This window comes from Schistocerca serialis, chromosome 1 (genome assembly GCF_023864345.2).
Source record: "Schistocerca serialis cubense isolate TAMUIC-IGC-003099 chromosome 1, iqSchSeri2.2, whole genome shotgun sequence".
Classification (NCBI taxonomy): domain Eukaryota; kingdom Metazoa; phylum Arthropoda; class Insecta; order Orthoptera; family Acrididae; genus Schistocerca; species Schistocerca serialis.
The window spans coordinates 950,636,203-950,660,162 of NC_064638.1; the positions used below are offsets into that span (position 1 = coordinate 950,636,203).

General features: G+C 43.6%; 1 protein-coding gene across 1 annotated transcript in view; it reads right to left on the reverse strand.

The window, feature by feature from the left end:
- Positions 1-23,960, reverse strand: part of LOC126450820 (uncharacterized) — a 194,513-nt gene that overhangs the window by 5,062 nt on the left and 165,491 nt on the right. The window contains exons 15-18 of the mRNA XM_050091029.1: positions 21,349-21,657; positions 17,867-18,053; positions 9,885-10,076; positions 5,365-5,582 (exon numbers count right to left, since the gene is read on the reverse strand). Coding sequence (XP_049946986.1) covers positions 5,365-5,582; positions 9,885-10,076; positions 17,867-18,053; positions 21,349-21,657 — 906 coding nt within the window. The remainder of the gene's footprint in view (positions 1-5,364; positions 5,583-9,884; positions 10,077-17,866; positions 18,054-21,348; positions 21,658-23,960) is intronic.

Consider the following 23,960-nt stretch of genomic DNA (forward strand, 5'->3'; position numbering starts at 1 on the left):
CATTTTCCAGATTCCCACTACGACTTTTTTCCTGATCACTTTGGTGCTGTAACCGACGAGCACGGAGAACGCCTCCATCAGCACATTTCGGACAGTGAAATGAGACACCAGGAAAAGTGGACTGCATCAGTGTTAGCCAACTACAGCTGGACATTAGTCAGGGGATCACCAGTAGAAAACTACAAACGCCAGGCAAAGCGGTTGCGCCTTCAGTATCCTTCCTCCGAAGGAGGAGATAATATTGCATTTTCATTAATAGTTTCGTTATCAACACACTCGAAAACATAAAGATTAGCTGTTTTCATACCTGTTATAAAATAAAGTAAAATTTTATTGGATAGTATATTCCTAGCAACTAGGTCAATCGGAGTCTCGGACGTAAGCGGTGGAACACATTTGTTTCCAAACAAGACACGCAACATGTATCATCGACATTTGCACTGTTGCGCTAATTCAGTGCAACAGAATTACAAAGTTAAGCGTGGCAAGAAACCACATGAAATTCAATAACGCCGTTAGAAGCCGCCAGAGATCGTCTCTGAAGAACCTCTGAAAGTTCTGGCTCATGCATTACATGAAAAAAACAGTGGATGTCTCCACAGTGAGAGTCCAATCTCTTTCGTGTTTCTTGACGCTGGAGGACAATCTTCTGCTTCCTACTTTCCATGGTGGTTCAATGGTTCAAATGGCTCTGAGCACTATGGGACTTAACATCTATGGTCATCAGTCCCCTAGAACTTAGAACTACTTAAACCTAACAAACCTAAGGACATCACACAACACCCAGTCATCATGAGGCAGAGAAAATCCCTGACCCCGCCGGGAATCGAGCCCGGGAACCCGGGCGCGGGAAGCGAGAACGCTACCGCACGACCACGAGCTGCGGACTACTTTCCATGGAGTGAACCATTGTCGGTCATACGACGTAATTTAAGATCCAGCATAACAAATATTTTCTGAAAATAAAACGATGACAATACCAGCAATTTCAAAATAATTTTGGAATATACGAATATCGTATGAAAGTGTCTGATATAGGCCCATTAATGAACATCTGAGACCAGCATGTCCCTCCTATTTCAGCTCCAACTTTTTTGTAGTTGCTTTCTATTAAGCCCAAACTTTACAGAGGCTCTTGTACAGAATGAACCCGATGTCCAGCGACAAATCTTCGAAGATTATTAAGGGATATTTTCTATGGTGTTATGATGGACGGGTGCCTTTGCAGGGACTCGTTACAAATTAGTAATGTAACTACGTTTTTTACTGTTTCTCATTCCAGTTATCTTTATTTCTTTGAAAGAAACCAAAATATACTTCGCATAATACACGTAAGTCTCAGATATTTGCAAAGGAACAGCGATACGGTTGTCTTTTCTGCGGGAACTTGCATTCACTGAAGCCATTCCGCTAATTTTTCGTCAGTAGGATTATTCATACTTCAGTGTATCACTGTTTACACACGGCCAGCACTGTCGGAAAAACAAACCAGAACAGAAACTAGCAATACCAAATGCAAGCTTGAGGGCGAAGGGTAAAGTGGACATTACTGTTAAAAGCAAGTACCGTGAGTGAATGGAACAAGTTTGTTTCCAAACAAGACATACAGTGCATATCGTCAACATTCGAACTGATATTGAGATATTTTCAATGAAGTACATATAGGAAGATGAATGGTTGTAAGAAATCAAACGGAATGCAATTACTCTGTAATAAACCACCAGAGACTACGGGTCCACTGCGCCAAAATTTTCAGGAAATATCCCTGAACAATGTCTGGAATCTTGTTAGTTAGTTTTGGTTTTATCCTGATTTCACTGAACTAAAAGTTACAAAACCACGAAGGGAGGAAGGAAGAAAGATAAGAGTTTAGGGCCCACCACTGCGACCGTGATTATATGTAATTTTCCACTTTACCCAGGTGCCTGTGGAAGCTTTTTCCACTTCATTTAGAGAAGAGTTGTGTGGGGGTTTGGAAGGAGGAGAGTGGAGCCAGTGATAGCCTGTAGCTCTGGGTCTCAGTGAGGTGTTGTCAGGTGAGTCAGTACCAAGAGCATTGCTGTCAAGAAACAACGATCACCGCTCGAAACTCTGCCTGGCACGAAATTTTAACTTATCACACACGATATACACGTTGTATATTGCGCCAAGAGTGGAAGAATATCATACCAGTAACACTGGTGAACGTATTGCGATATCAAACTCCGTGTTACACTTTTCCTCGCAAGGCGGCTAATCCCACGTCATTACGGTACAGCATGATGTCTCAACGTGTTACGTTATCGAACGGAGTTATAAAAAATATTGAATCTGAAAATTTCTGGCAGATTAACAACTGTGTACTAAACCGGGACTCGGGCATGGAGCTTTGCCTTTCGCGGGTAATGTTAAGATCAGCCTTCACAGTTTTTCCGGTTCACACATTATGATAGCACCGTGGATATAACACTGTTCACAAAAATCTGGTTAGCTGCGAGTAGTATACCATTCCTTGTCGACACATGGGACAACTCACGGTGATGCACCAACAAATCGAGCAACGTCATTCACGGAGTGGTCATGGGTCCATCCAAACACGATGATGCTATTTTGTCACTCTGTCGCGTCTGCATCTCGACCCATCTACATCTACATCTACATCTACATCTATACTCCGCGAGCCACCTTACGGTGTGTGGCGGAGGGTACTTATTGTACCACTATCTGATCCCCCCTTCCCTGTTCCATTCACGAATTGTGCGTGGAAAGAACGACTGCTTGTAAGTCTCCGTATTTGCTCTAATTTCTCGGATCTTTTCGTTGTGATCATTACGCGAGATATATGTGGGCGGTAGTAATATGTTGCCCATCTCTTCCTGGAATGTGCTCTCTCGTAATTTCGATAATAAACCTCTCCGTATTGCGTAACGCCTTTCTTGAAGTGTCCGCCACTGGAGCTTGTTCAGCATCTCCGTAACGCTCTCGCGCTGACTAAATGTCCCCATGACGAATCGCGCTGCTTTTCGCTGGATCATGTCTATCTCTTCTATTAATCCAACCTGGTAAGGGTCCCATACTGATGAGCAATACTCAAGAATCGGACGAACAAGCGTTTTGTAAGCTACTTCTTTCGTCGATGAGTCACATTTTCTTAGAATTCTTCCTATGAATCTCAACCTGGCGCCTGCTTTTCCCACTATTTGTTTTATGTGATCATTCCACTTCAGATCGCTCCGGATAGTAACTCCTAAGTATTTTACGGTCGTTACCGCTTCCAATGATTTACCACCTATGGCATAATCGTACTGGAATGGATTTCTGCCCCTATGTATGCGCATTATATTACATTTATCTACGTTTAGGGAAAGCTGCCAGCTGTCGCACCATGCATTAATCCTCTGCAAGTCCTCCTGGAGTACGTACGAGTCTTCTGATGTTGCTACTTTCTTGTAGACAACCGTGTCATCTGCAAATAGCCTCACGGAGCTACCGATGTTGTCAACTAAGTCATTTATGTATATTGTAAACAATAAAGGTCCTATCACGCTTCCCTGCGGTACTCCCGAAATTACCTCTACATCTGCAGATTTTGAACCGTTAAGAATGACATGTTGTGTTCTTTCTTCTAGGAAACTACACTCATGCTCATAAATTAAGGATATGCTGATACACGGTGAAACAACGCTCTGGTGGGCGGTTTGCGGGTTTAAATCACCACGGGGTATGGCCATGCGGTGTATTTGACCTGCGGTCGTCGCACGGTTGTGCTGGCAGCAGTCCAGATACGCAGAGTTGTGGTGGTACATGTCAGAGTATGATGCAGCGAGTAAGTGTGCAGACGTTTTCAGACGTGCTAATGGTGACTGTGTGTTGAAAATGGCTCAAAGAACACATATTAATGACGTTATGAGGGATAGAATACTAAGGAGACTGGAGGCTGGTCAAACGCAGCAGGGCGTAGCACGGGTCCTCTGTGGGCCACAAAGTGCGATCTCAAGATTATGGCAACGAATCCAGCAGACAGGAAACGTGTCCAGGCGCTACAGTCTGTACATCCACAGTGTACAACACCACAACAAGACTAATACCTCACCATCAGTGCCCACAGACGGCCACGGAGTACTGCAGGTAGCCCTGCTGGCGACCTTACCACAGCCACTGGAACAGTTATCTCCCAACACACAGTCTACAGACAACTGAAAAGACATGGTTTATTCGCCCGGAGACCTGCAAGGTGCATTCCACTGACCCTTTGTCACAGGAGAGCCCGTAAAGCCTGGTGTCAAGAACACAGTACATGGTCTTTGGGACAGTGGTCCCAGGTTATGTTCACGGACGAGTCCAGGTATAGTCTGAACAGTTTTTCTCTCCGGGTTTTCATCTGTTGTGTACCAGGAACCAGATACCAATCCATTAATGTCCTTGAAAGAGATTTGAATGGAGGTCGTGGTTTGATGGTGTGAGGTGGGATTATAATTGGTACACATACACCCCTGCATGTCTTTGACAGAGGAACTGTAACAGGTCAGGTGTACCGGTACGTAATTTTGCGTCAGTATGTCCGGCTTTGCAGGAGTGCAGTGGGTCCCACCTTCCTCCTGATGGATGATAACGCACGGCCCCACCGAGCTGCCATCGTGGAGGAATACCTTGAACAGAAGATGTCAGGTGAATGGAATGGCCTGCCTGTTCTCCAGACATAAACCCCATCGAGCACGATTGGGATGCTCTCGGTCGACGTATCGCTGAACGTCTTCAAACCCCTTGGTCACTTCAGGAGCTCCGACAGGCACTGGTGCATGAATGGGAGGCTATATCCCGCAGCTGCTCGACCACCTGATCCAGAGTATGCCAACCCGTTGTGCGGCCTGTGTACGTGTGCATGGTGATCATATCCCATATTGATGTCGGGGTACATGCGCAGGAAACAGTGGCGTTTTGTAGCAAATGTGTTTCGGGGCGGTTTTCTAAACTTATCACCAATACCGTGGACTTACAGGTCTGTGTCATGTGTGTTCCCTATGTGCCTATTCTATTAGCGCCAGTTTTGTGTAGTGCCACGTTGTGTGACACCACATTCTGCAATTATCCTTAATTTATGAGCATGAGTGTAGCTAATTCCAGGCAATCGAGTGATTCACATAGAACTGCTCATTGTCGTGACTTACAACGGCGATAGTGGGTGACACTGCTCACAGTAGTCGAAAAGGACAAGCGTTTTGTTTTGAAGGGGTAAGAAATATTGTGTGTGTGTGTGTGTGTGTGTGTGTGTGTGTGTGTGTGTGTGTCAAGGGTGTTTCTATTGGCTGCACATTACGACAGTTACTTCAGCAGTGGCTACTTAGTTGAGGCTTATGAGTGCGGCAGGAAGTAACAAAGGCTTACCTATGTACCCGACGGCGTGTCCGTGTCGGGGAACGGAGAGCTTGGCGCGCACGCACCAGCGTCCCTGCGTGGGGTCCCAGACGTCGACGCTGTCGATGCTGCCGATGGGCGCGTCACGTGTTGCCCGCGTGGCCCCGCCGGCCAGGAAGAGCGTGTCCTGCAGGCACAGCAGCCGCGAGAAGCACACCGGCTGCCGCAGCTGCGCCGACATCGTCCACCTGGTGGCCATGTCAAGCTGCTAAGCCTCCGCACACCTGATTCAACAATGTTATGCGAGGTGGCTAAAAATTACTAACAAGCAAAACGGCACCCGAGCCAACAGCCGTGTTAATCTGAAACCGAGTGGTAATCTTAGATCGGTGCTGACAAACATTATGGCACAGCTGGGAACGCTCTGTGACCGCTTTCTTCCTTTAAGCTCAACAGTCTTAAACTGGGAATGGTTTTCGTCACATTATGTCACGAAAAGTTTTCGAGAGAGATATACAGCGCCGAATTTAAGTCTTTCATGTTCATAACTGTTGTAATGTCCAGAAATCTTTGGCCGATTATCTTTATCTCCACAACAATCAATATGGTACAACTCGGTGGAATACATTCCCAAGTCACTTGAAGTACTCAAAAATTACCCCTTGATCATGTATCACGGTTGTGAGCTTCGAGCCATCTGCAAAAGCGTCTGGGCGTAAATGCATCTGTCATGAATTTTATACTGATGTTCCCTAACTCCTTTGTGGTCCCACATAGACAAGTCCAGCGCATTTTGATCTGGCGATCTCACCGAGCATTCTCACCGTACAGGGAAAAAATGGAGGAATTTGTCATCTTCCAGCAATGGAAACGAAGGCCATCGCTTTGGGTAACTATAGATAAGATTCGACTATTATTTATCTTTTAACTGAACTAGGCCCAGTGACACGTCATAGCTTTGGCTATACGCACATTGCTTGAAAAATGGTCAAGGCACCAGGGAGGCAGTTCTGACGTTGCAGTTGATAATGGAAGAAAGACTGAAGAGAATTAAGGCAAGTTCATAGGATTTGTCCACCTGGAAAAAGCGTTTGACAATGTCTAATGGTGCAAGATGTTCGAAATTCTGAGGAGAATAGCAGTAAGCTATAGGGAGAGACGGGTAACATGCATCGTCTACAAGAAACAATAGGGAACAATATTAGTGGATAATCAAGAACGAAGTGCTCGGATTGAGAAGGGAGTAAGACAGGGATGCAATCTTTCGCTTCTGCTGTCCAATGTATACATCGTAAAAGCAATCATGCAACTAAAAGATAGGTTCATGACTGGAATTACAATTGAGGGTGAAAGGATGTTAAAGATAAGATCTGCTGATGACACTGCTGTGATCAGTGAAAGTGAAGAAGAATTATAGGATCTGTTCAATGGAATGAACAGTCTATGGAGTACAAATATTGGTTGAGAGTAAACCGAAGAAGTATTGAGTAATGAGGAGTAGGAGAAGTGAGAATAGCGAGAAATTTAATGAAGTATATGAAAGTAAGGAATTGTGCCACATTTTGAAGCAAAATAACACATGAGGGACGAATCGAGGTGTATCAGAGGCAAAGAGAGCATTCCTGGACAAAGTAAATTTGCTCGTATCAAACACCGGCCTTAATTTCAGGAAGAAGTTCATGAAAATATACGTTTGGAGGACGGCACTGTATGATAGCGTATCATGGATTGTGAAGAAACCGGAACACAAGAGAATCGAAGCATCTGAGATGTGGTACTACAGAGGAATATTGAAAATTAGGTGAAGTGATAAGATAAGAAAAGAGAAGATTCACAGAAGCGGCGAAAAAGGAAGTACTCGTATGTTGAAACCACAGACTTGAAGAAGAGCAGGATGATAGGGTATGTGTTGATGCGTGTCTGGCCAAGCTAAGACTATTGCGCAACAGATAGTCCATTGTTAGAAGAGATTATTATTCTAGGTTTCCTGTAAACAGTTCAGCTGCGGTACAGATAACAAGTACATCCCAGTGTGCCACTCAAATGGTGCTGCAACTGTAAACGTTCTCCGAAGCTGCAGTACGCTCGACAATATTATTCATGTGAGCGAAAAGTCTAAATTTCACACTGATCCACTGTGAAATTCTAGTAATGTATGAAACACTGCAATGTCACTCCGAACCGTGATGAAATGGAATCGAAATTTAACCAAAGCCCCACATTCGTAGCCGTTGCTGACCAGGAAATCCAGACCTTGTACCACGCCATGTCCGTCTTTTCGTGACAGAGGAGCGGATTTTGTCGTCTAGGAAATGAACGGTTGGTAGAGCGTTGCGACTGTTGTTTGCAGAGGCTTGGTGATTGTGACGAAATACAGTGTCATGTATCTGCCTCACTTTAAAGTATAATGCACCATTCAATAAAATTTACTTGGTCTGCCATAATAGCGTGTGACCTACTTTTTGAAGTGCCCTCGGAATTCGAACAACTGCAATTGTTTATTTCGTGGAGAACTGTGGTAATGAAAAATCTAACAGATTCGCTTTCGAAATAATTTTGTCATCTTATACAACCAATTACAAGTATCTTTTTTCATTCAAGGTATTTCTCTCACTGAATACAACTGTCACGTAATAGTTCTCGCAGGTTTGAAGTACAGGATTAATGAAAAGTCAAGCTGTGTATATCTGTTGAAAATAAGACACTCAAACTTAAACTGAGTGTACAAATTGGTTATGTGACTGATAAACCGTGGCTACTATACTACTGGCCATTAAAATTGTTACACCAAGAAGAAATGCAGATGATAAACGAGTATTCATTGGACAAATATATTATACTGGAACTGACATGTGATTACATTTTCACGCAATTTGGGTGCATAGATCCTGAGAAATCAGTACCCAGAACAACCACCTCTGGCCGTAATAACGGCCTTGATACGCCTGGACTTAGAGTCAGAGCTTGGATGGCGTGTACGGGTACAGCTGCCCATACAGCTTCAACACGATACCTACAGTTCATCAAGAGTAGTGACTGGCGTATTGTGACGAGCCAGTTGCTCGGCCACCAGACGCTTTCAATTGGTGAGAGGTCTGGAGAATGTGCTGGCCAGGCAGCAGTCGAACATTTTCTGTATCCAGAAAGGTCTGTACATGACCTGCAACGTGCGGTCGTGCATTATCCTGCTGAAATGTAGGGTTTCGCAGGGATCGAATGAAGGGTAGAGCCACGGGTCGTAATACATCTGAAATGTAACGTCCACTGTTCAAAGTGCCGTCAATGCGAACAAGAGGTGACCGAGACTTGTAACCAATGGCACCCTATGCCATCACGCCTGGTGATACGCCAGTATGGCGATGACGAATACACGCTTCCAATGTGCGTTCACCGCGATGACGCCAAACACGGATGCTACCATCATGATGCTGCAAACAGAACCTGGATTCATCCAAATAAATGGCGTTTTGTCATTCGTGCACCCTGGTTCGTCGTTGAGTACAGCATCGCAAGCGCTCCTGTCTGTGATGCAGCGTCAAGGGTAACCGCAGCCATCGTCTCCGAGCTGATAGTCCGTACTTCTGCAAACGTCGTCGAACTGTTCGTGCAGATTGTTGTTGACTTGCAAAACATCCCCGTCTGTTGACTCAGGGATCGAGACGTGGCTGCACGATCCGTTACAGCCATGCGGATAACATGCCTGTCATCTCGACTGCTAGTGGTACGAGGCCGTTGGGATCCAGCACGGCGTTCCGTATTACCCTCCTAAACCCACCGATTCCATATTCTGCTAGCAGTCGTTGGATTTCGACGAACGCGAGAAACAGTGTCGCGATACGATAAACCGCAATCGCGATAGGTTACAATCCGACCTTTATCAAAGTCGGAAATATTCTCCTCCTTCATGAGCATCACAACAACGCTTCACCCGGCAACGCCTGTCAACTGCTGTTTCTGTATCAGAAATCGGTTGGAAACTTTCCTCATTTCAGCACGTTGTACGTGTCGCCACCGGCGCCAACTTTGTGTGAATGCTCTGAAAAGCTAATCATTTGCATATCACAGCATCTTCTTCCTGTCGGTTAAATTTCGCGTCTGTAGCACGTCATGTTCGTGGTGTAGCAATTTTAATGGCCAGTAGTGTATAAAAGTGGAATCATGACGTACTCCTAGATTTCGTTATCACACTGTGTCGAATGTTTGACAAAAATTTGTTTGTTAATACCCACCATTTTTGTTTCTTCACTACTATGGCATTATCAGTGAGTTTACGATTTTATCTGTGATGCTACACGAGTGACAGAACTTGTCTCGGCTACCGTACACATTGTTGCTGTTTGAATAAAAAGGCGCTAACGTTCGACTTAATGTTATATGTAACGGGATACCTGGAAGAGTGCATTCGCCAGTATTGCAATGCAATATGCTTGTCTGTGTAGTATAATAAATATCATTCGTACAAATATCAAGTTGTGAGTTTTTGTGACTGTCAAGAGCCTCATCGCTATCCACGCCGTACGTCGGGGTGCCAGTAGTTTGCGTGTGCTTACGCGTTGCTGCGGGGGTCGTAGCACTCGACGGTGTCGGTGATGGTGTGCGAGCGCTCGCCGTTCATGCCGCCGGCCACCCAGAGGAGCCCCCGGAACTGGGCGGCCGCCAGACCCATGCGTGCCTCCCGCATCGGCGCCACGTACTCCCACACGCCGGACACGGGGTTGAAGCGCTCCACCGACCGCAGCACTCTGCACACAAAGAGCCTAACTTGGTGCATGTATCTTGGAACTGGTACGCTAAGGCCAGGCTGATCGCAAACTACTGGATTCGATGGTAAAGCTACATTCTCTGCAAAACAGAAAAATACGTAAACACAAGATCTTTCATTGTTTTATACACAATCGTTTGAGAACACTGCGGCTGTCTTCGTAAATGTCACTGAAGAAAATGCTGCAACTAGAAAAATTTTTTGATCAATTATTTGTTGCACAGCAGTAACTACCGTAGTTTCGTGCTTAAGCCGATCGCAAACCGGCAGCGAGGATTTTTCGAACAAATTTGACAGTTTTGTCCCACAGTATAACAGGATATTCGATATTTTCTGGTTTACAAAAGCTTTCACATTATTTGAAAGATATTCACATTTTATTTACTTGAGGAAAAGTTTTGCTTCATACATTATAGCATAGAGGTCCTCGTTAGCTTTACCTGACACGGTGACCAACGGGCTAGGCTAAAGACGACGGACACATTTGTTCACATCTCACGTCACGTCAGCTAGTAATTTGGTTGGCTATACCAGAGACCAACATGGCACAGTAATGGACTATTTCTATACCTATGGTGGCTATTATTGGAAAGATTGCTATTATCGGAAACATTGTTGTTCTTAGCCTAGATCACGATGAAAGCTACATTACATTATATTTTAAAAAGAGTGGTAATATCCAATAAAGTCTTTCTTTCTTTTGTAGGATAATGACTAGTTTCTCTTTTTGATTAAGTAACTACGCTATTTATAACAGTATACGAGTACACATTCTCTCTATCAGTACAAATGTACTAGAGTTGGATGAAATTTTGTAGGTACACTCGGTTTTTTAATTCTAGCTGAAAATATGACTACCAAATTCCATCCAACTCCAGTAATTCGGCGCTGATAAGGAGAATACGTATACTGCCGTAGTGACCTGAGTTAGTTAATCAAAAAGAAAATCAAACATCAACCTAAAAAAAAAAAAAAAAAAAAAACTTCGCTGATATTGCCATAAACTTTTATTTTTATTTTATTTCATTTTATTTTATTTGTAATAAATGGTATAGCTTTCATCGCGATCTAGGCTAAGAAAAACAACCTTCACAATAATAGACACCACAGCCTTGGAGGTATTCCATAGAAGCACCACCAAGGCCTTTGGTACAGTCGACCAAATTAAAACGTTGCAGTATAATTTCATTGTCCGGCCCATGCCCATTCCCAATGTAAATTTTCGTAAACCATAAGATTATTTAAAAGGGGGTTATTATTTCATTGGTTGACAATATCCACTTGACAAGTTTATTTCTGCAAATTACGTAGAAACCAAGCCGATGTTTGGAGGTTGTTGTGGTGTCTTCCTTTATCTGGTCTGTGTAAAATTGATAGGCACTGTGATATGTCTGTTTCTTTCTACGCTATATGACTACTCTGCAGCTCACACCTAAGTGCCTGGCAGAGGATGATCGAACCACCTCACACTATTTCTCTGTCTTTCCATTCTCAAAGATCGCGCTTCAAAACCGAACACTTAAATGTTTTCGTGCGAGCTCTGGTTTTTCTTCTTTTATTACGATGACTATTTCTCCCATGTAGGCGGGCATCAGAAAAAAAAATTGCATTCGGAGGGATTATCACCGCAACAAAAACGCCTTTGTTTTAATGACTGCCACTCCAACTCGCGCAACATAACCTTGACACTTTCTCCCTTATTTCGCAATAATACGAAACGAGCTCCCCCGTCAGTCCCACCTGGTTATGAGTCCGTTCCGCTCAGCAGTACTCCAGAAGTGGACGGCCAAGCGTAGTGTAAGCAGTCTCTTTAGTAGACATGTTGCACCTTCTAATTGTTCAGCCAATAAAATGCAGATTTCGGTTTGGCTTCACCACAACATTCTCTGTTCGATCGTTCCAGTCTCAGTTGTTTCGTAAATGTAGTCCTTTACGATTTTGCTCTGTGAGATATGTTCCGAATGGTGATCGATTATTTTCACTATTATTCATGTGTTCACATTTTAAAATTTCTCACTTTTTGATCCATATTTTACTGGATTTACATTTTGCTTTACAAAATCCAAATCGAGAAAATTTTATGCGTTGTTCTAGTAAATGATACATAAGTGAAACTTCATGGCAGATTAAAACTGTGTGCCCGACCGAGACTCGAACTCGGGACCTTTGCCTTTCGCCGGCAAGTGTTCTACCAGACAAAGGTCCCGAGCTTGAGTCTCGGTCGGGCACAAAGTTTTAATCTGCCAGGAAGTTTCATATCAGCGCATACTCCGCTGCAGAGTGAAAATCTCATTCTGATATATAAGTGCTTTTATGGTGTTTTGTGTTTTCTTCGTTTTTGTAGCGCGTGCTAGATTTTGTCTGATACTTGTCTCCCAATAAGATATTTGTCATTATCTTTATTCCGCGTTCGATCAAGTGTAATTTCGTCGAATCTGTGGCCTGTGGTGACAGGTGGGTTGCATCAGCAGTGCAGGTACCTCGCAGCCGCAGCTCACGGTACAGTACTGCTACCGAACCTACTACTGACAATGTCTTTATAAAATTGTCATTTACAGTTGTAGATTGCAAAAAACTTGTGGAAACGGCGATCAAGTAGGTGCGAGGTGACGGTGACGGCGACGATTTATTTTTCAGACAACAATATCTGTTAAAAAAAACTGAGACCAGATTTGATCAAAGAAGCGAAAATGATATCATTTCAGATGACGTTATATCTGGGTAATCATAACGAACTTCTTAAGAATTTTTTACCAGCATGTTCAGCATCCTCAACTGTTAATACTGACACATCTTTATCACAACCGCAGGCGAATTTTACTGACAACAATATAAATAAACATAACTGGCTATACACAACCTGACAGGTTAACAAATTTCTAATACAAATGTTAAATAAACCTCTGTAGTGTTCTGTTGTTTGAAGGGTTCTCGGGTGTCCAGCCAGGTACGACCGTCAAACGCCCACGATATTTCGGTGAATAACCGTTCCACCATCATCAGGTGGTGCTGATGCAATGGTATGTCCGCTCTCTGACGATAGTATTTTTCCCTCGCGGGTCCGGATGTGATTCCGTGCGCCGGCGAAGTGCAGCGTGTCCAGTGGTGAAGGTAACGGTAGCTGCATAGGTGGTGGTGGTGTGGTGGATGGGAAGGGGGAGGGAGGGGCAGTATCCCTTCGGCGGCCGTGGCGGAGTGGTCTCGTGTGCGCTTACAACGTTGCTTCTTAATTGAGCTCGGTATTGGTTTCCAGGCCTTACTGCGTTGGTAACCAGTGCCCTGCTGACGAGGTTGTCTGTTACGCGAATTTCTATGGCCTCTTTGAAGATGCAGTCACTGTAGTTATTTGTGAAGGCTAGTGCTTTTTCTCGTCGTAATTCGCTGTGTGTCCAGTGTTTATGCAGTGTTCTGCTAGGGCAGATTGGCTTGGTTGGCCTAGACATGTGTAGCGTTGGTGTTCTTTGCATCGATCTTCCACCTTACGAACTGTTTGGCCGATATAGGATTTGTAACGCCCGCTTTCTTGAGGCCGACATCGTCTTTCACCGTTCCAAGTAAAGCGCGCGCCTTAGCCGGTGATCGGAAGACTGTCGATCTTGTGTCACCTAAAGTCTCCCTATTTTGGAATACACGCTGCCTGCAAAAGGTAAAAACACCAGGTCTTTTTTCTCATCTTCCATTTGTTCTTCATCTTGGTCCGTACTGCGCCTGTTGTCCGAAGGCCCTTTGGACTTGGCGGTTGCCATATCCATTCCTGCGGATCACAGTCTCCAGGTGTTTGAGTAACGTTGATAAGTTCTCTTCGTCCGAGATCGTATATGCTCTGTGTACCAAGGTGAGAAAGGGTAGTTGTCAATTTTTCTCGATATCCATAGTGAACTGTATGTTATTATGGATGGAATTTGGATGTTGTAGAAATATTTGTAGTTGATCCTTTCCATTTGGCCAGATTACAAATGTGTCGTCCACATATCGGAAGAAACATACAGGCTTCGGTACGGCAGTTTCCAGGGCTACTGCTTCGCAATGTATACCTCAAATGAACCAAACGTAAAGTAACCGGCACCAACACTGTGCACTGCGTACCCCTCAAACTTAATGCAATAGGTTTACTTAACTTCAAATGGTTCAAATGGCTCTGAGCACTATGAGACTTAACAGCTGTGGTCATCAGTCCCCTAGAACTTACAACTACTTAAACCTAACTAACCTAAGGACATCACACATATCCATGCCCGGGGCAGGATTCGAACCTGCGACCGTAGCATTCGCGCGGTTCCGGACTGTGCGCCTAGAACCGCGAGACCACCGCGGCCGGCTTACTTAACTTCCAAATGTCACAATAACTATGACCAACATCGAAAAATTGACACTTTATCATCAAGCTGTGATGTGATACTACTATATACAAAAAATCGGTTTATTGTGTCAGTTACTTTCCTCTGAATCGAACAAGGATCATATAACGAAGATAACGCATATACCGGAAAAAAACTTTTTTTTCAATTTCTTAAAGGAAAAGGAGACCCTCTACCGAAAAATTAACTCCAGAATTTGATGAATCTTTTCTTACACACGGTATTTCCTACAGTAACAAAACGGGGAAACCCTTTTTTGCATATACTGCAATCAGTCAGGAGCCACGGACGCTTCGTAGTAACCGCTAGTCAATGTGTCTGCCGTGTTCGTCAGTCGCACTGCGGTGACCGCAGTGACCAGCCGCGTTATAGGAAGTCCACCATTAAGAAATAGTTCAATAATCTTTAGAAAACTTGAATAGTGTTTTGGTGTTTCGCTGGAACTTAAACGATTTTAAAATACAGTAAATGAACATGTTGAATTCTAGGTGTAGGCTATCAATTACAGAATACTTCCTTAATGTGAGACAGAAGGGCAAAACAAGCGATGGACGTTTGCATTATTACTATCCCTTTGTTGTCCTTTTCTTCCTCTTTCACACTTCTTCAACGCACAAATTACGTAGTACATGTGGTAAAATCCATCATATTCTTATACACACTGACCAGTCAGAACATTATGACCACCTACGTAATAGTCGGTATGTCCCCCTTTGGCACTTGTACAGAAATTAGACTGTAATTATGAGACTCGAAGAACATGAAAGGGAAGGGAGTGTGACAGAGTTGTAGCTTATCTGAAATGTTATTCAATCTGTACACTGAGCAACCAGTAAAGGAAACCAAAGAAAATTTTTGGAGAAAAAATTTAAGTTCAGAGAGAGGAAGTAAGAACAACGAGGTTTGCCGATGACATTGTAATTCTGTCAGAGAGAGCCAAGGACTTGAAAGAGCCGTTGAACGGAATGGATAGTGTCCTGAAAAGTGGTTATAAGGTGAACATCAACAAAAATAAAACAAGAGTAATGAAATATAGGCTAAGCAAATCAGACTATACTGGGGGGAATTAGAATAGGAAATGGGACGCTAAAAGTAATAGATGAGTTCTGATATTTGGGCAGAGAAATAACTGATGTTGGTCGAAGTAGAGAGGATAGAAAATGCCGGCTGGCTATAGCAAGAAAAGCATTTCAGATTTAGAGAAATCTATTGACATATAACATAAATTTAAGTGTTAGGAAGTCTTTTCTGAAGGTGTGTGTCTGGGGTGCAGCCTTGTACGGCAATGACATGCGGGTGTAGTTCGGACAAGAAGGACATACAAGCTTCTGACACTCGTTGCTACAGAAGAATGATGAAGATTAGATGGGCAGATCGAGTACTAATGAGGAGATACTAAACCGAACTGAAAGGAAATTTATGGCACAACTTGATTAAAAGAAGAGATCAGCTGATAGGACAGATCCTGAGGCATTCAGGAATTGTCAGTCGGCTAATGGAGGGAAGTAGGGAGGGGGGAGGGGTAAAAATTTAGGAAGGAGCTGAAGGGATGAACACAGGAAGCAGGTTCAAATGTATGTAAGTTGCAGCAGTTATTCTGAGATGAAGTGGCTTGTGCATTATAGACTAGCGTGGAGAGATGCATCAAACCAAACTTCCCACTGAAGACCGCAACACAACTATGATCTTATTTCCTTCTGTCTTTCAACTGTTTCAATTTCTCTTTCCTTCATTATCTCTTGTTCTTTTTGTAAAGCTGTTCTAGCGAAGCGTTTACTCAGGTCGTAAATACTGCCTAAAATTGGGAGACCTAGCTTATGTGTCTTTCGTCAAATTTATCAACACTTCCGTATTATTCAACCTTTGCACTCTACGTATAATATGGACAACGTAAGATCAAAGTCTAAAATATAACATTAATACACACGTTAGAAATTAATTTTCACGGTTACATATTTTCAATTTACACATGGTACCAGTCGCTGTTGTTCTTTCTTGTCAAAGCACTAAATAGTTATAAGAGGCTGCTCAAATTATCCGGCAATGATAAGACTATTTCTCTATTTGCTGTCCATTCATTGGCCTTGGTGATGAGGAGAGAAGGCGATGGGGTGGGGCGTGGCAATTTGGAGGAGTTGTATTGCGCATATTATCGACGTCAATCTTTAATTATATACAGATGGTAAAATAGACTGATACGTTTTTAAAGGTTAAAACATATACATAAATTTTGCTCATTTTCAGTTGGGCCGCAGCATAGATTACGTCACAATATGGTATTTTGTGTGAATAATTCCAGGTAAACTGAAAATGGTTTAATCAGTAATCCTCCTTCTTTACTACAAGCTTGTTTTGGCTATAGCGCCAGCCTCAAGTAAATCTGTAGATGTAACATTTGGTGAGTATATTTACATTTATAAAAGTTGTACAGAAAGGTCAGTTTGCGTACATACTTACATCTAATTGAAATAGATGTCCATACTGCATCAGTAAGTAAACTGCCCACTGTCTATTTGTTGTTAGATCGCTCTAATCATCTAAGTTTTTTTTGTATAGAATATTTTCGCAAAAGACTTTTACGGTTGGAATGACAGATTATTCTCGTTGATGTTTTATGTTTACACTACATCTCTGCTAATCAGTGATGTTAGTTGCACTTCACTGTTATTATAATTTTGACAACATGACAATCTTTAAGTTCCTGTGTACTTTGATTTTTATCCGTTCTCGTTTTCTAAGATGCCTTGAGAAAATTGTAACTTCACGCCGTAATACAGGCTCAATTCCTGTGCATTAGTGCTGTGCACTTACTGCTCTTACATGTTTTCATATTTTTAACGTTGTTTTCTGCTTAGCTAGGCCTTTATTACGGTGTTAAGTATCAGTTTTATTAGGCTTTCAAGTCAGCAATAGTGTATACTTTCGTGGTTAAATAGCATATATGCTATTAATAGACGTTTTTCCATTGTGAAACTGGTCCATGATCGAAACCGGTAGTGAATAAGTGTTACAAGACAGCACTTCTCCAAGAAAATATAGTGGTGATAATTTTTTTCCTATCATCGTTTCGTGGGGTTCGTCAGCGACAAAAAGTTTCATAAATGGTTGAAACTATGTGTAAAGCTTGTTGCAAGGCGCTAAGAACTATCATTCACATATACTGGCTGGATAAAGTATGGGTATTCGTGCGTTGCGGCCTTCACTTGTATTCTATCCACACCCCCAGTCCTTTGAGAGATAGGTGGTTCTTACCCCCATAGCAATTCTTTCCAAAAAATAAGTGATATTTTTCTAACTTCGGTTGAAATAGGTCCAACGGTTTAGGAGGAGATGTGGAACATACGTACATATATTTGTACATCCATGTTAATAATATGTGACAACGTAGTGGGGGAAGGAGCAGTTTTACAACCTGCCACTACGGTCCTGCCCGCCGATAGCGTAGAGGCGGCCGGAGCAGGCGACGAGCGCGAAGCTCTGTCGGGCGGTGAGCATGTCGGGCTCGGCGCTCCAGGTGCGGGACGCCGGCTCCAGGCTCCAGACGGTGCTCGTGATGCCACCGCGGCTGCGCGCCGCCGAGTCGCGCGGGTCCTTGCCGCCTGCGCGCAATCCCAAGTCCCACTCACTCTGCTGTTGGCGTTTCGAGCTGTACACTACACCATTTACAGCAGAAGGAACGTTCTTTATTCATAAACTCTCCCACACACAGAACATAGATGCACTGCACTTATCGGGCTCGTCATCGACTGTACACTGATTACAAATAAACAGCTACACTTTCGTGTGCATTAGGTTCTAAATCTTTTGTCTACTGGACGTATAGTCCCATAATAAAACAAAAAATTGTTGGCATTGTTAGGTGCCGGTCACGATATTTTGGAAATGGTGTAAAGTGAATGCCGAAACCAGAGATGCCCTTGCAGCTATTACCATATGGGCCCCTCTCCCAGCTAATCTGATAGTTGGATGAATAATCTCTGACTCTGTTCTCAGCCCGCTCTACCCAGGAAATCTAAAATATACAAAAATTATCAATGTACACTACCGGTCGAAAGTTTTCTATCACCTATCACAACTATGATTTACTGGTTAAAACAGGGATTTCATTTTGAATCGTATACCCTTCTGATAATAAAACAAGTATAAACACATAAAGACTAAACGCCTCTTTTGTGTATTTGACTGGTTATCCGCATAGAGGGGCGTTCATGAGTAAGCACAACAACACTGACGCGCTTTTACGTGAGACGGTTCAATTCGAATAGTCCTCATTCCTTCAGCTGCCTATGTAGCAATCAATTCGCATTAATTTACATTACACTGTGGGTATCTAGCAGTGTGTTTGTATACCTGATTATGTTCATACCATATTATATCCGAATGGGACGAAAGCAGGAGATTGGAATTGAAAAACGTGCTGTAATTGCAGTTCTGCATCAGGAAGGTTATTCTGTAGTACAATAGCAACAAAAGGTGACATAACCCAGTCTATAGTGCCGTATGCATTACAGCGATTCAAGCAGACTGGTGCCAGTGCAAGTGTTCCGCTATCTGGAAGAATCCAAGTAACATTATACAGAGAAGATCAGTTCGTATATGTACAGAGTAAATGTCAGAGGACTCATACTCCACCTGAAACACGCGAGGAAGCAGGTAGTATTTGAGCAGCTCCAATCTCTGTCTCAACAGTGCAACAAGGCTTAAAGGGGTGCATAGCGGCCAAAAAATCTTTATTACACAAATGTAATGAGGTAATAAGATTGCACTGGTTACATTAACAAAATCAATGGAGCCGTGCAGCAAGTATCCAAGGTGTTATTCACAGACGAACCTATGTCTGAAGTATTTAGAAGTCATCGTCGAATGTCTGTCCGTCGACTTTGGGGAGAACGTACGAAGAGCATTGTACGCCGCCAGTGGTGAAGCATGGTGGAGGGTCGATGTGCGGGTGTTAAAGTCGGTGATATAGTGAGAATTAATGTTACATTAAGAATGGTTAATTTGATTTTAACATACGGGATAAATGGTAGAGGAAAGACAATAATGGCATCCGTCCATCCTCGAGGGAGAGTGGCAGTCCCTACTGCAGTTTGGACATGTGAAATTTGAGGGACTTCTAACAGAACCCGCTCTGTCTCTTCGCTTTGTCCTCTTCCTGATTTGTTCCTGTGTGCGTTCGTCCTCTGAGAGCTTGACGCCGTTGCGCACAGCTACTCGCCACTTGACACGGTCATCTGCAATACTTTCCCAGCGACTCGGATCGATTCTGGTCTTGGTCAGGTCTCTCTTGCAGACATCCTTGGAACGAAGATGCGGTCGTCCCACTGGCCTCACACCCTCCTGAAGTTCTCCGTACAGCAGTTGTTTCGGTATCCGTTCAGGATCCATGCGCCTGACATGTCCCAACCATCTTAGACGTCGATGACTTAGGAGTGCAAAGATGCTGGTTCTGCTTGCACGATGAAAGGCTTCGGTGTTGGGTGCTCTATTTCTCCAAGAAATCTGAAGGATCTTCCGGAGACAGCGGAGATGGAAGCTGTTGAGTCGAGATTCGTGCCTGGAAAGAGTTGTCCATGTCTCACAGCTATAGAGAAGGGTGCTTATAACACAAGCGTTGTAGAATTTTAATTTAGTTTTTGTGGTAAGCAGTCCGTTCTTCCATACTCTAGCCAATCTAGCCATGACAGATGATGCCTTTGCGATTCTGTTAGTAATTTCGATGTCCATGGACAAGTTGCTACATATTGTGGATCCCAAGTAGGTAAAGTTATCAACTACCTGGAGAGGATTGCCATCAATGCTGATGGATGGAAGGTTGGTAGTGCTCTGCGCCATGATCTTAGTCTTTTGAAGGCTGATGGGTAGACCAAATTTTTCACAGGCATTTGATAATTTGTTGATTATATACTGCAGCTCATCTTCTGTGTTCGCTACTAGAGCTGCATCGTCCGCATATAACAGCTCACGGATAACAACTGTATTTACTTTGGTCTGCCGACCGCGGTGGCCGTGCGGTTCTGGCGCTGCAGTCTGGAACCGCGGGACTGCTACGGTCGCAGGTTCGAATCCTGCCTCGGGCATGGATGTGTGTGATGTCCTTAGGTTAGTTAGGTTTAAGTAGTTCTAAGTTCTAGGGGATTTATGACCTAAGATGTTGAGTCCCATAGTGCTCAGAGCCATTTGAACCATTTTTTACTTTGGTCTTGGCCTTGAGGCGAGCAATGTTGAAAAGATTTCCACCAGACCTCATATGTAGATACACTCCCTCCTCACAGTCTTCAAAGGCAAATCTGAGCAGACGGGAAAAGAAAATCCCAAATAAAGTTGGAGCGAACACACATATCCCTGTTTCACACCACTATTAACAGGGAATGCTTCTGATGTTTTACCGTTGAAGCAGATTGTTGCTTGTGTTTTCTCATGGAAAGACACAATTATCTGTTGTAGTTTAGGTGGGCATCCAATCTTCTGCAACAGTTTGAAAAGCCCATTTCTGCTCACTAAATCAAACGCTTTAACAAGGTCAATGAAAGCAATATAAAGTGGCCTCTGCTGCTCACGACATTTCTCTCGTAGCTGTCTTTAGGAGAAGATCATATCTACGGTTGATCGGCCGGGCCTGAAGCCACATTGAGATTCTGAAAGCTAAGATTTGTAATCGCATTAGGATGACTCTTGCATAAGCTTTCCAGGCTACACTTAGTAATGAAATGCCTCGGTAATTGTTACAGTCACTTCTGTTCCCTTTCTGTTTATATAGAGTAACTATCCTCGAATTCCGCATACTCATCGGGACATAACCTTCTTCCCAGCTGGTTGTGATAAGTGAATATAAATGTTTGAGAAGAACAGACTTGTTATACTTAATAACCTCTGCAGGGATCCCATCTTCACCTGGGGCCTTTCCGTTAGCAAGAGAATCTATTTCTCTACTAAGTTCTTCCATAGTAGGCATTGCATCTAGTTCTTCCATAACTGGCATTGGTTTGATGGTGTCACATTCATCCCTGCTACCTTCATTCTCGGCTGCATACAACTCGAGGTAGTGTTCAACCCAGCGTTCCATTTGTTTACCTTCATCAGTAATGACTTCACCCGTCTTGGACTTCAGAGGAGCTGTTTTTCTGACAGTTGGTCCAATTGCTTTCTTGATACCATCGTACATTGCCTTAGCATCCCCAGAATAGGCCGATTTCTGTATACCTGCACATAAATTCAGCCAGTAGCTATTTGCGCATCGCCTAGATGTTTGCTGTGCCCTGGTCTTTGTTTTTCGTAGGTCATCTCGAGTTCTTTCATTTGGGTTTCTTTTGTAAGCAAGCAGGGCTTTCCGTTTAGCCTCAGTGACTGGTTCCATTTCTTCCAAATTTTGCTCGTACCAGTCCTTATTTCTTTTTCCAATACTACTGAGTTCTAGATTGCACCCGAGAGTTTTGCTCATTTCTTATCAACATTCCTTTCTGCTTGCACGTTTCATGGGAAAGCACTTTCAAAATTACTGGCAAAATCCTGCATTCTTTGTGTGTCATGAACATGATCTGTGTTGATACGGGGATGACCTCTCGGTTTAGCGTGGTGACATTTCTTAGGAGTGAACCTCAATGTGCACGCCACCAGTGCGTGGTCAGTGTTGCAATCAGCACTATGATAACTTCGTGTCAGTAGCACATTTTTGAGACCAGAACGCCTAGCTATGACTAAGTCAAGTTGATGCCAGTGATAAGAGCGCGGGTGTCTTCAGGACACCTTGTGCTGATCCTTTAGCTGGAAATATGTGTTTGTAATGCAGAGTCCATAAAAGCAGCAAACTTCAAGCAGTCTCTGGCCATTTTCATTCATTTTCCCACCCCATGATATCCCAGGCAATTCGGCCATACGTCATTATCTGATCCAACTCTAGCATTAAAGTCCCCTAGAATATACAGTGTCTCGGTGCTAGGTACTTTGGCTATTCTGTCGCTGAGTAAATCATAAAACAGATCCTTCTCTTCCATGCTAGATGATAAGGTGGGAGCGTACACATTTAGGATGTTGACAGTTCCACTTGAGGGGAATATTTTCAAAGCAATAGTTCGCTCTGTTCCACCGGATGGTGGCACAGTACAGTCCAGGAGGGTGTTTTTAACAGCAAATCCTATGCCATAAAGTCTTGGCTCGTCTTGAGACTTCCCCTGCCAGAAGAATATGTAATTATCCTCCCTGATAGAGCCCGCGTCTGGAAGCCGCGTTTGCTGCAGTCCCGCGATGTCAACATTCAAACGATGGAGCTCTCTGTCAATTACGGCAGTCTTACGGATGAAATCAACCTCTTGGGCATCGTCAATGTACCTTGGACACATAGTCCTAACATTCCAGGTGGCAATACGAAATAGTGATTTCTTTATTATTTCATTTTTGTTGTTGGTAGGTGTACTATATCAACCCGCTTGTCAAAGATTACTTCTAAGCTACACACACCCCGTGAAGCAGGCGGATAGTGGCGGGACGCACCTTACTGGCTGGGGGCTGCCCAGTTTGAGGCGAGCGGTAGCTGTCCAATGAGATGCAATGATCTCTCCCACCGTCGGAAGTGGCCCCTGGCACTCGAGTCTTACGCCAATCAGACAGAGCTTATAACCGGTAACTGCCTCTTCCCGTGTTGTGCCTAAGTCCTTGGACGTCGCTGAAGTGTCCTCTCCAGGATGCTACAAGCCTGAGCGATAAATATGAAGACTCGTGAGTTGCCCAATCATCACGGTCTCCCTCTCGGCCTAAATGATAATATCCAGAGGAAAGGCAAGCCAATACGTCTGGTATCACTTCGGTTGCAGGAGCTGCCGGAAGGGGACGTAGTGCGCCTTCCAACCGCCTTTGGGGCCCCACTCCAGATTTTCTTTCAGGGTTTTCTCCCTTAGCTTTCATCCCTCCCGGGACCAACCACAAGGCAGTGGTGTGTTAAGGCAATTAGAGAAAGAAAAGGAATGGTACTGAGGAGAGGGTAGGGAATAGGATATTACGATATAGGATATAAGACGGGTCGTTGTGAGGAAAGACAATAGAAAGTAATGAAAAGAGAGAAATAACGTGTGACAATAGTGGTGTGGGCATGTTTATTTTCGATTGAGTGAAGAGAAACATGGTGGAATCAGGTAACAAACTGTGTGCCTTTGTGGTGATATGTGGTATCATAAGTAACGTGAAATAAAAAAAGAGAGTAATAAAAGGAAGTGGTTATAGATATTCGTAATATTTTCAAACGGAAACTTTGACAAACAATTTCCGTGCAGACAGCAACAATGCAACTCATCACAGTGCCAAACTCACCACAAGCTAGCAAAAGCACAGACTAATTACTTAAGAACAGGGCTGTCCAACGCGGCGCCCCTGGGCGCCATGGTACCCGTCATATGTTCTATTTGCGCCCTTGTCTGGGAACATAAAGTTCATGGGGGGCTGCAAATGGTCTCCAAGTAGTCCAGTTGGACCAGAGTCGATTCCATGTAAACACAGCCTACACCATTATGGAG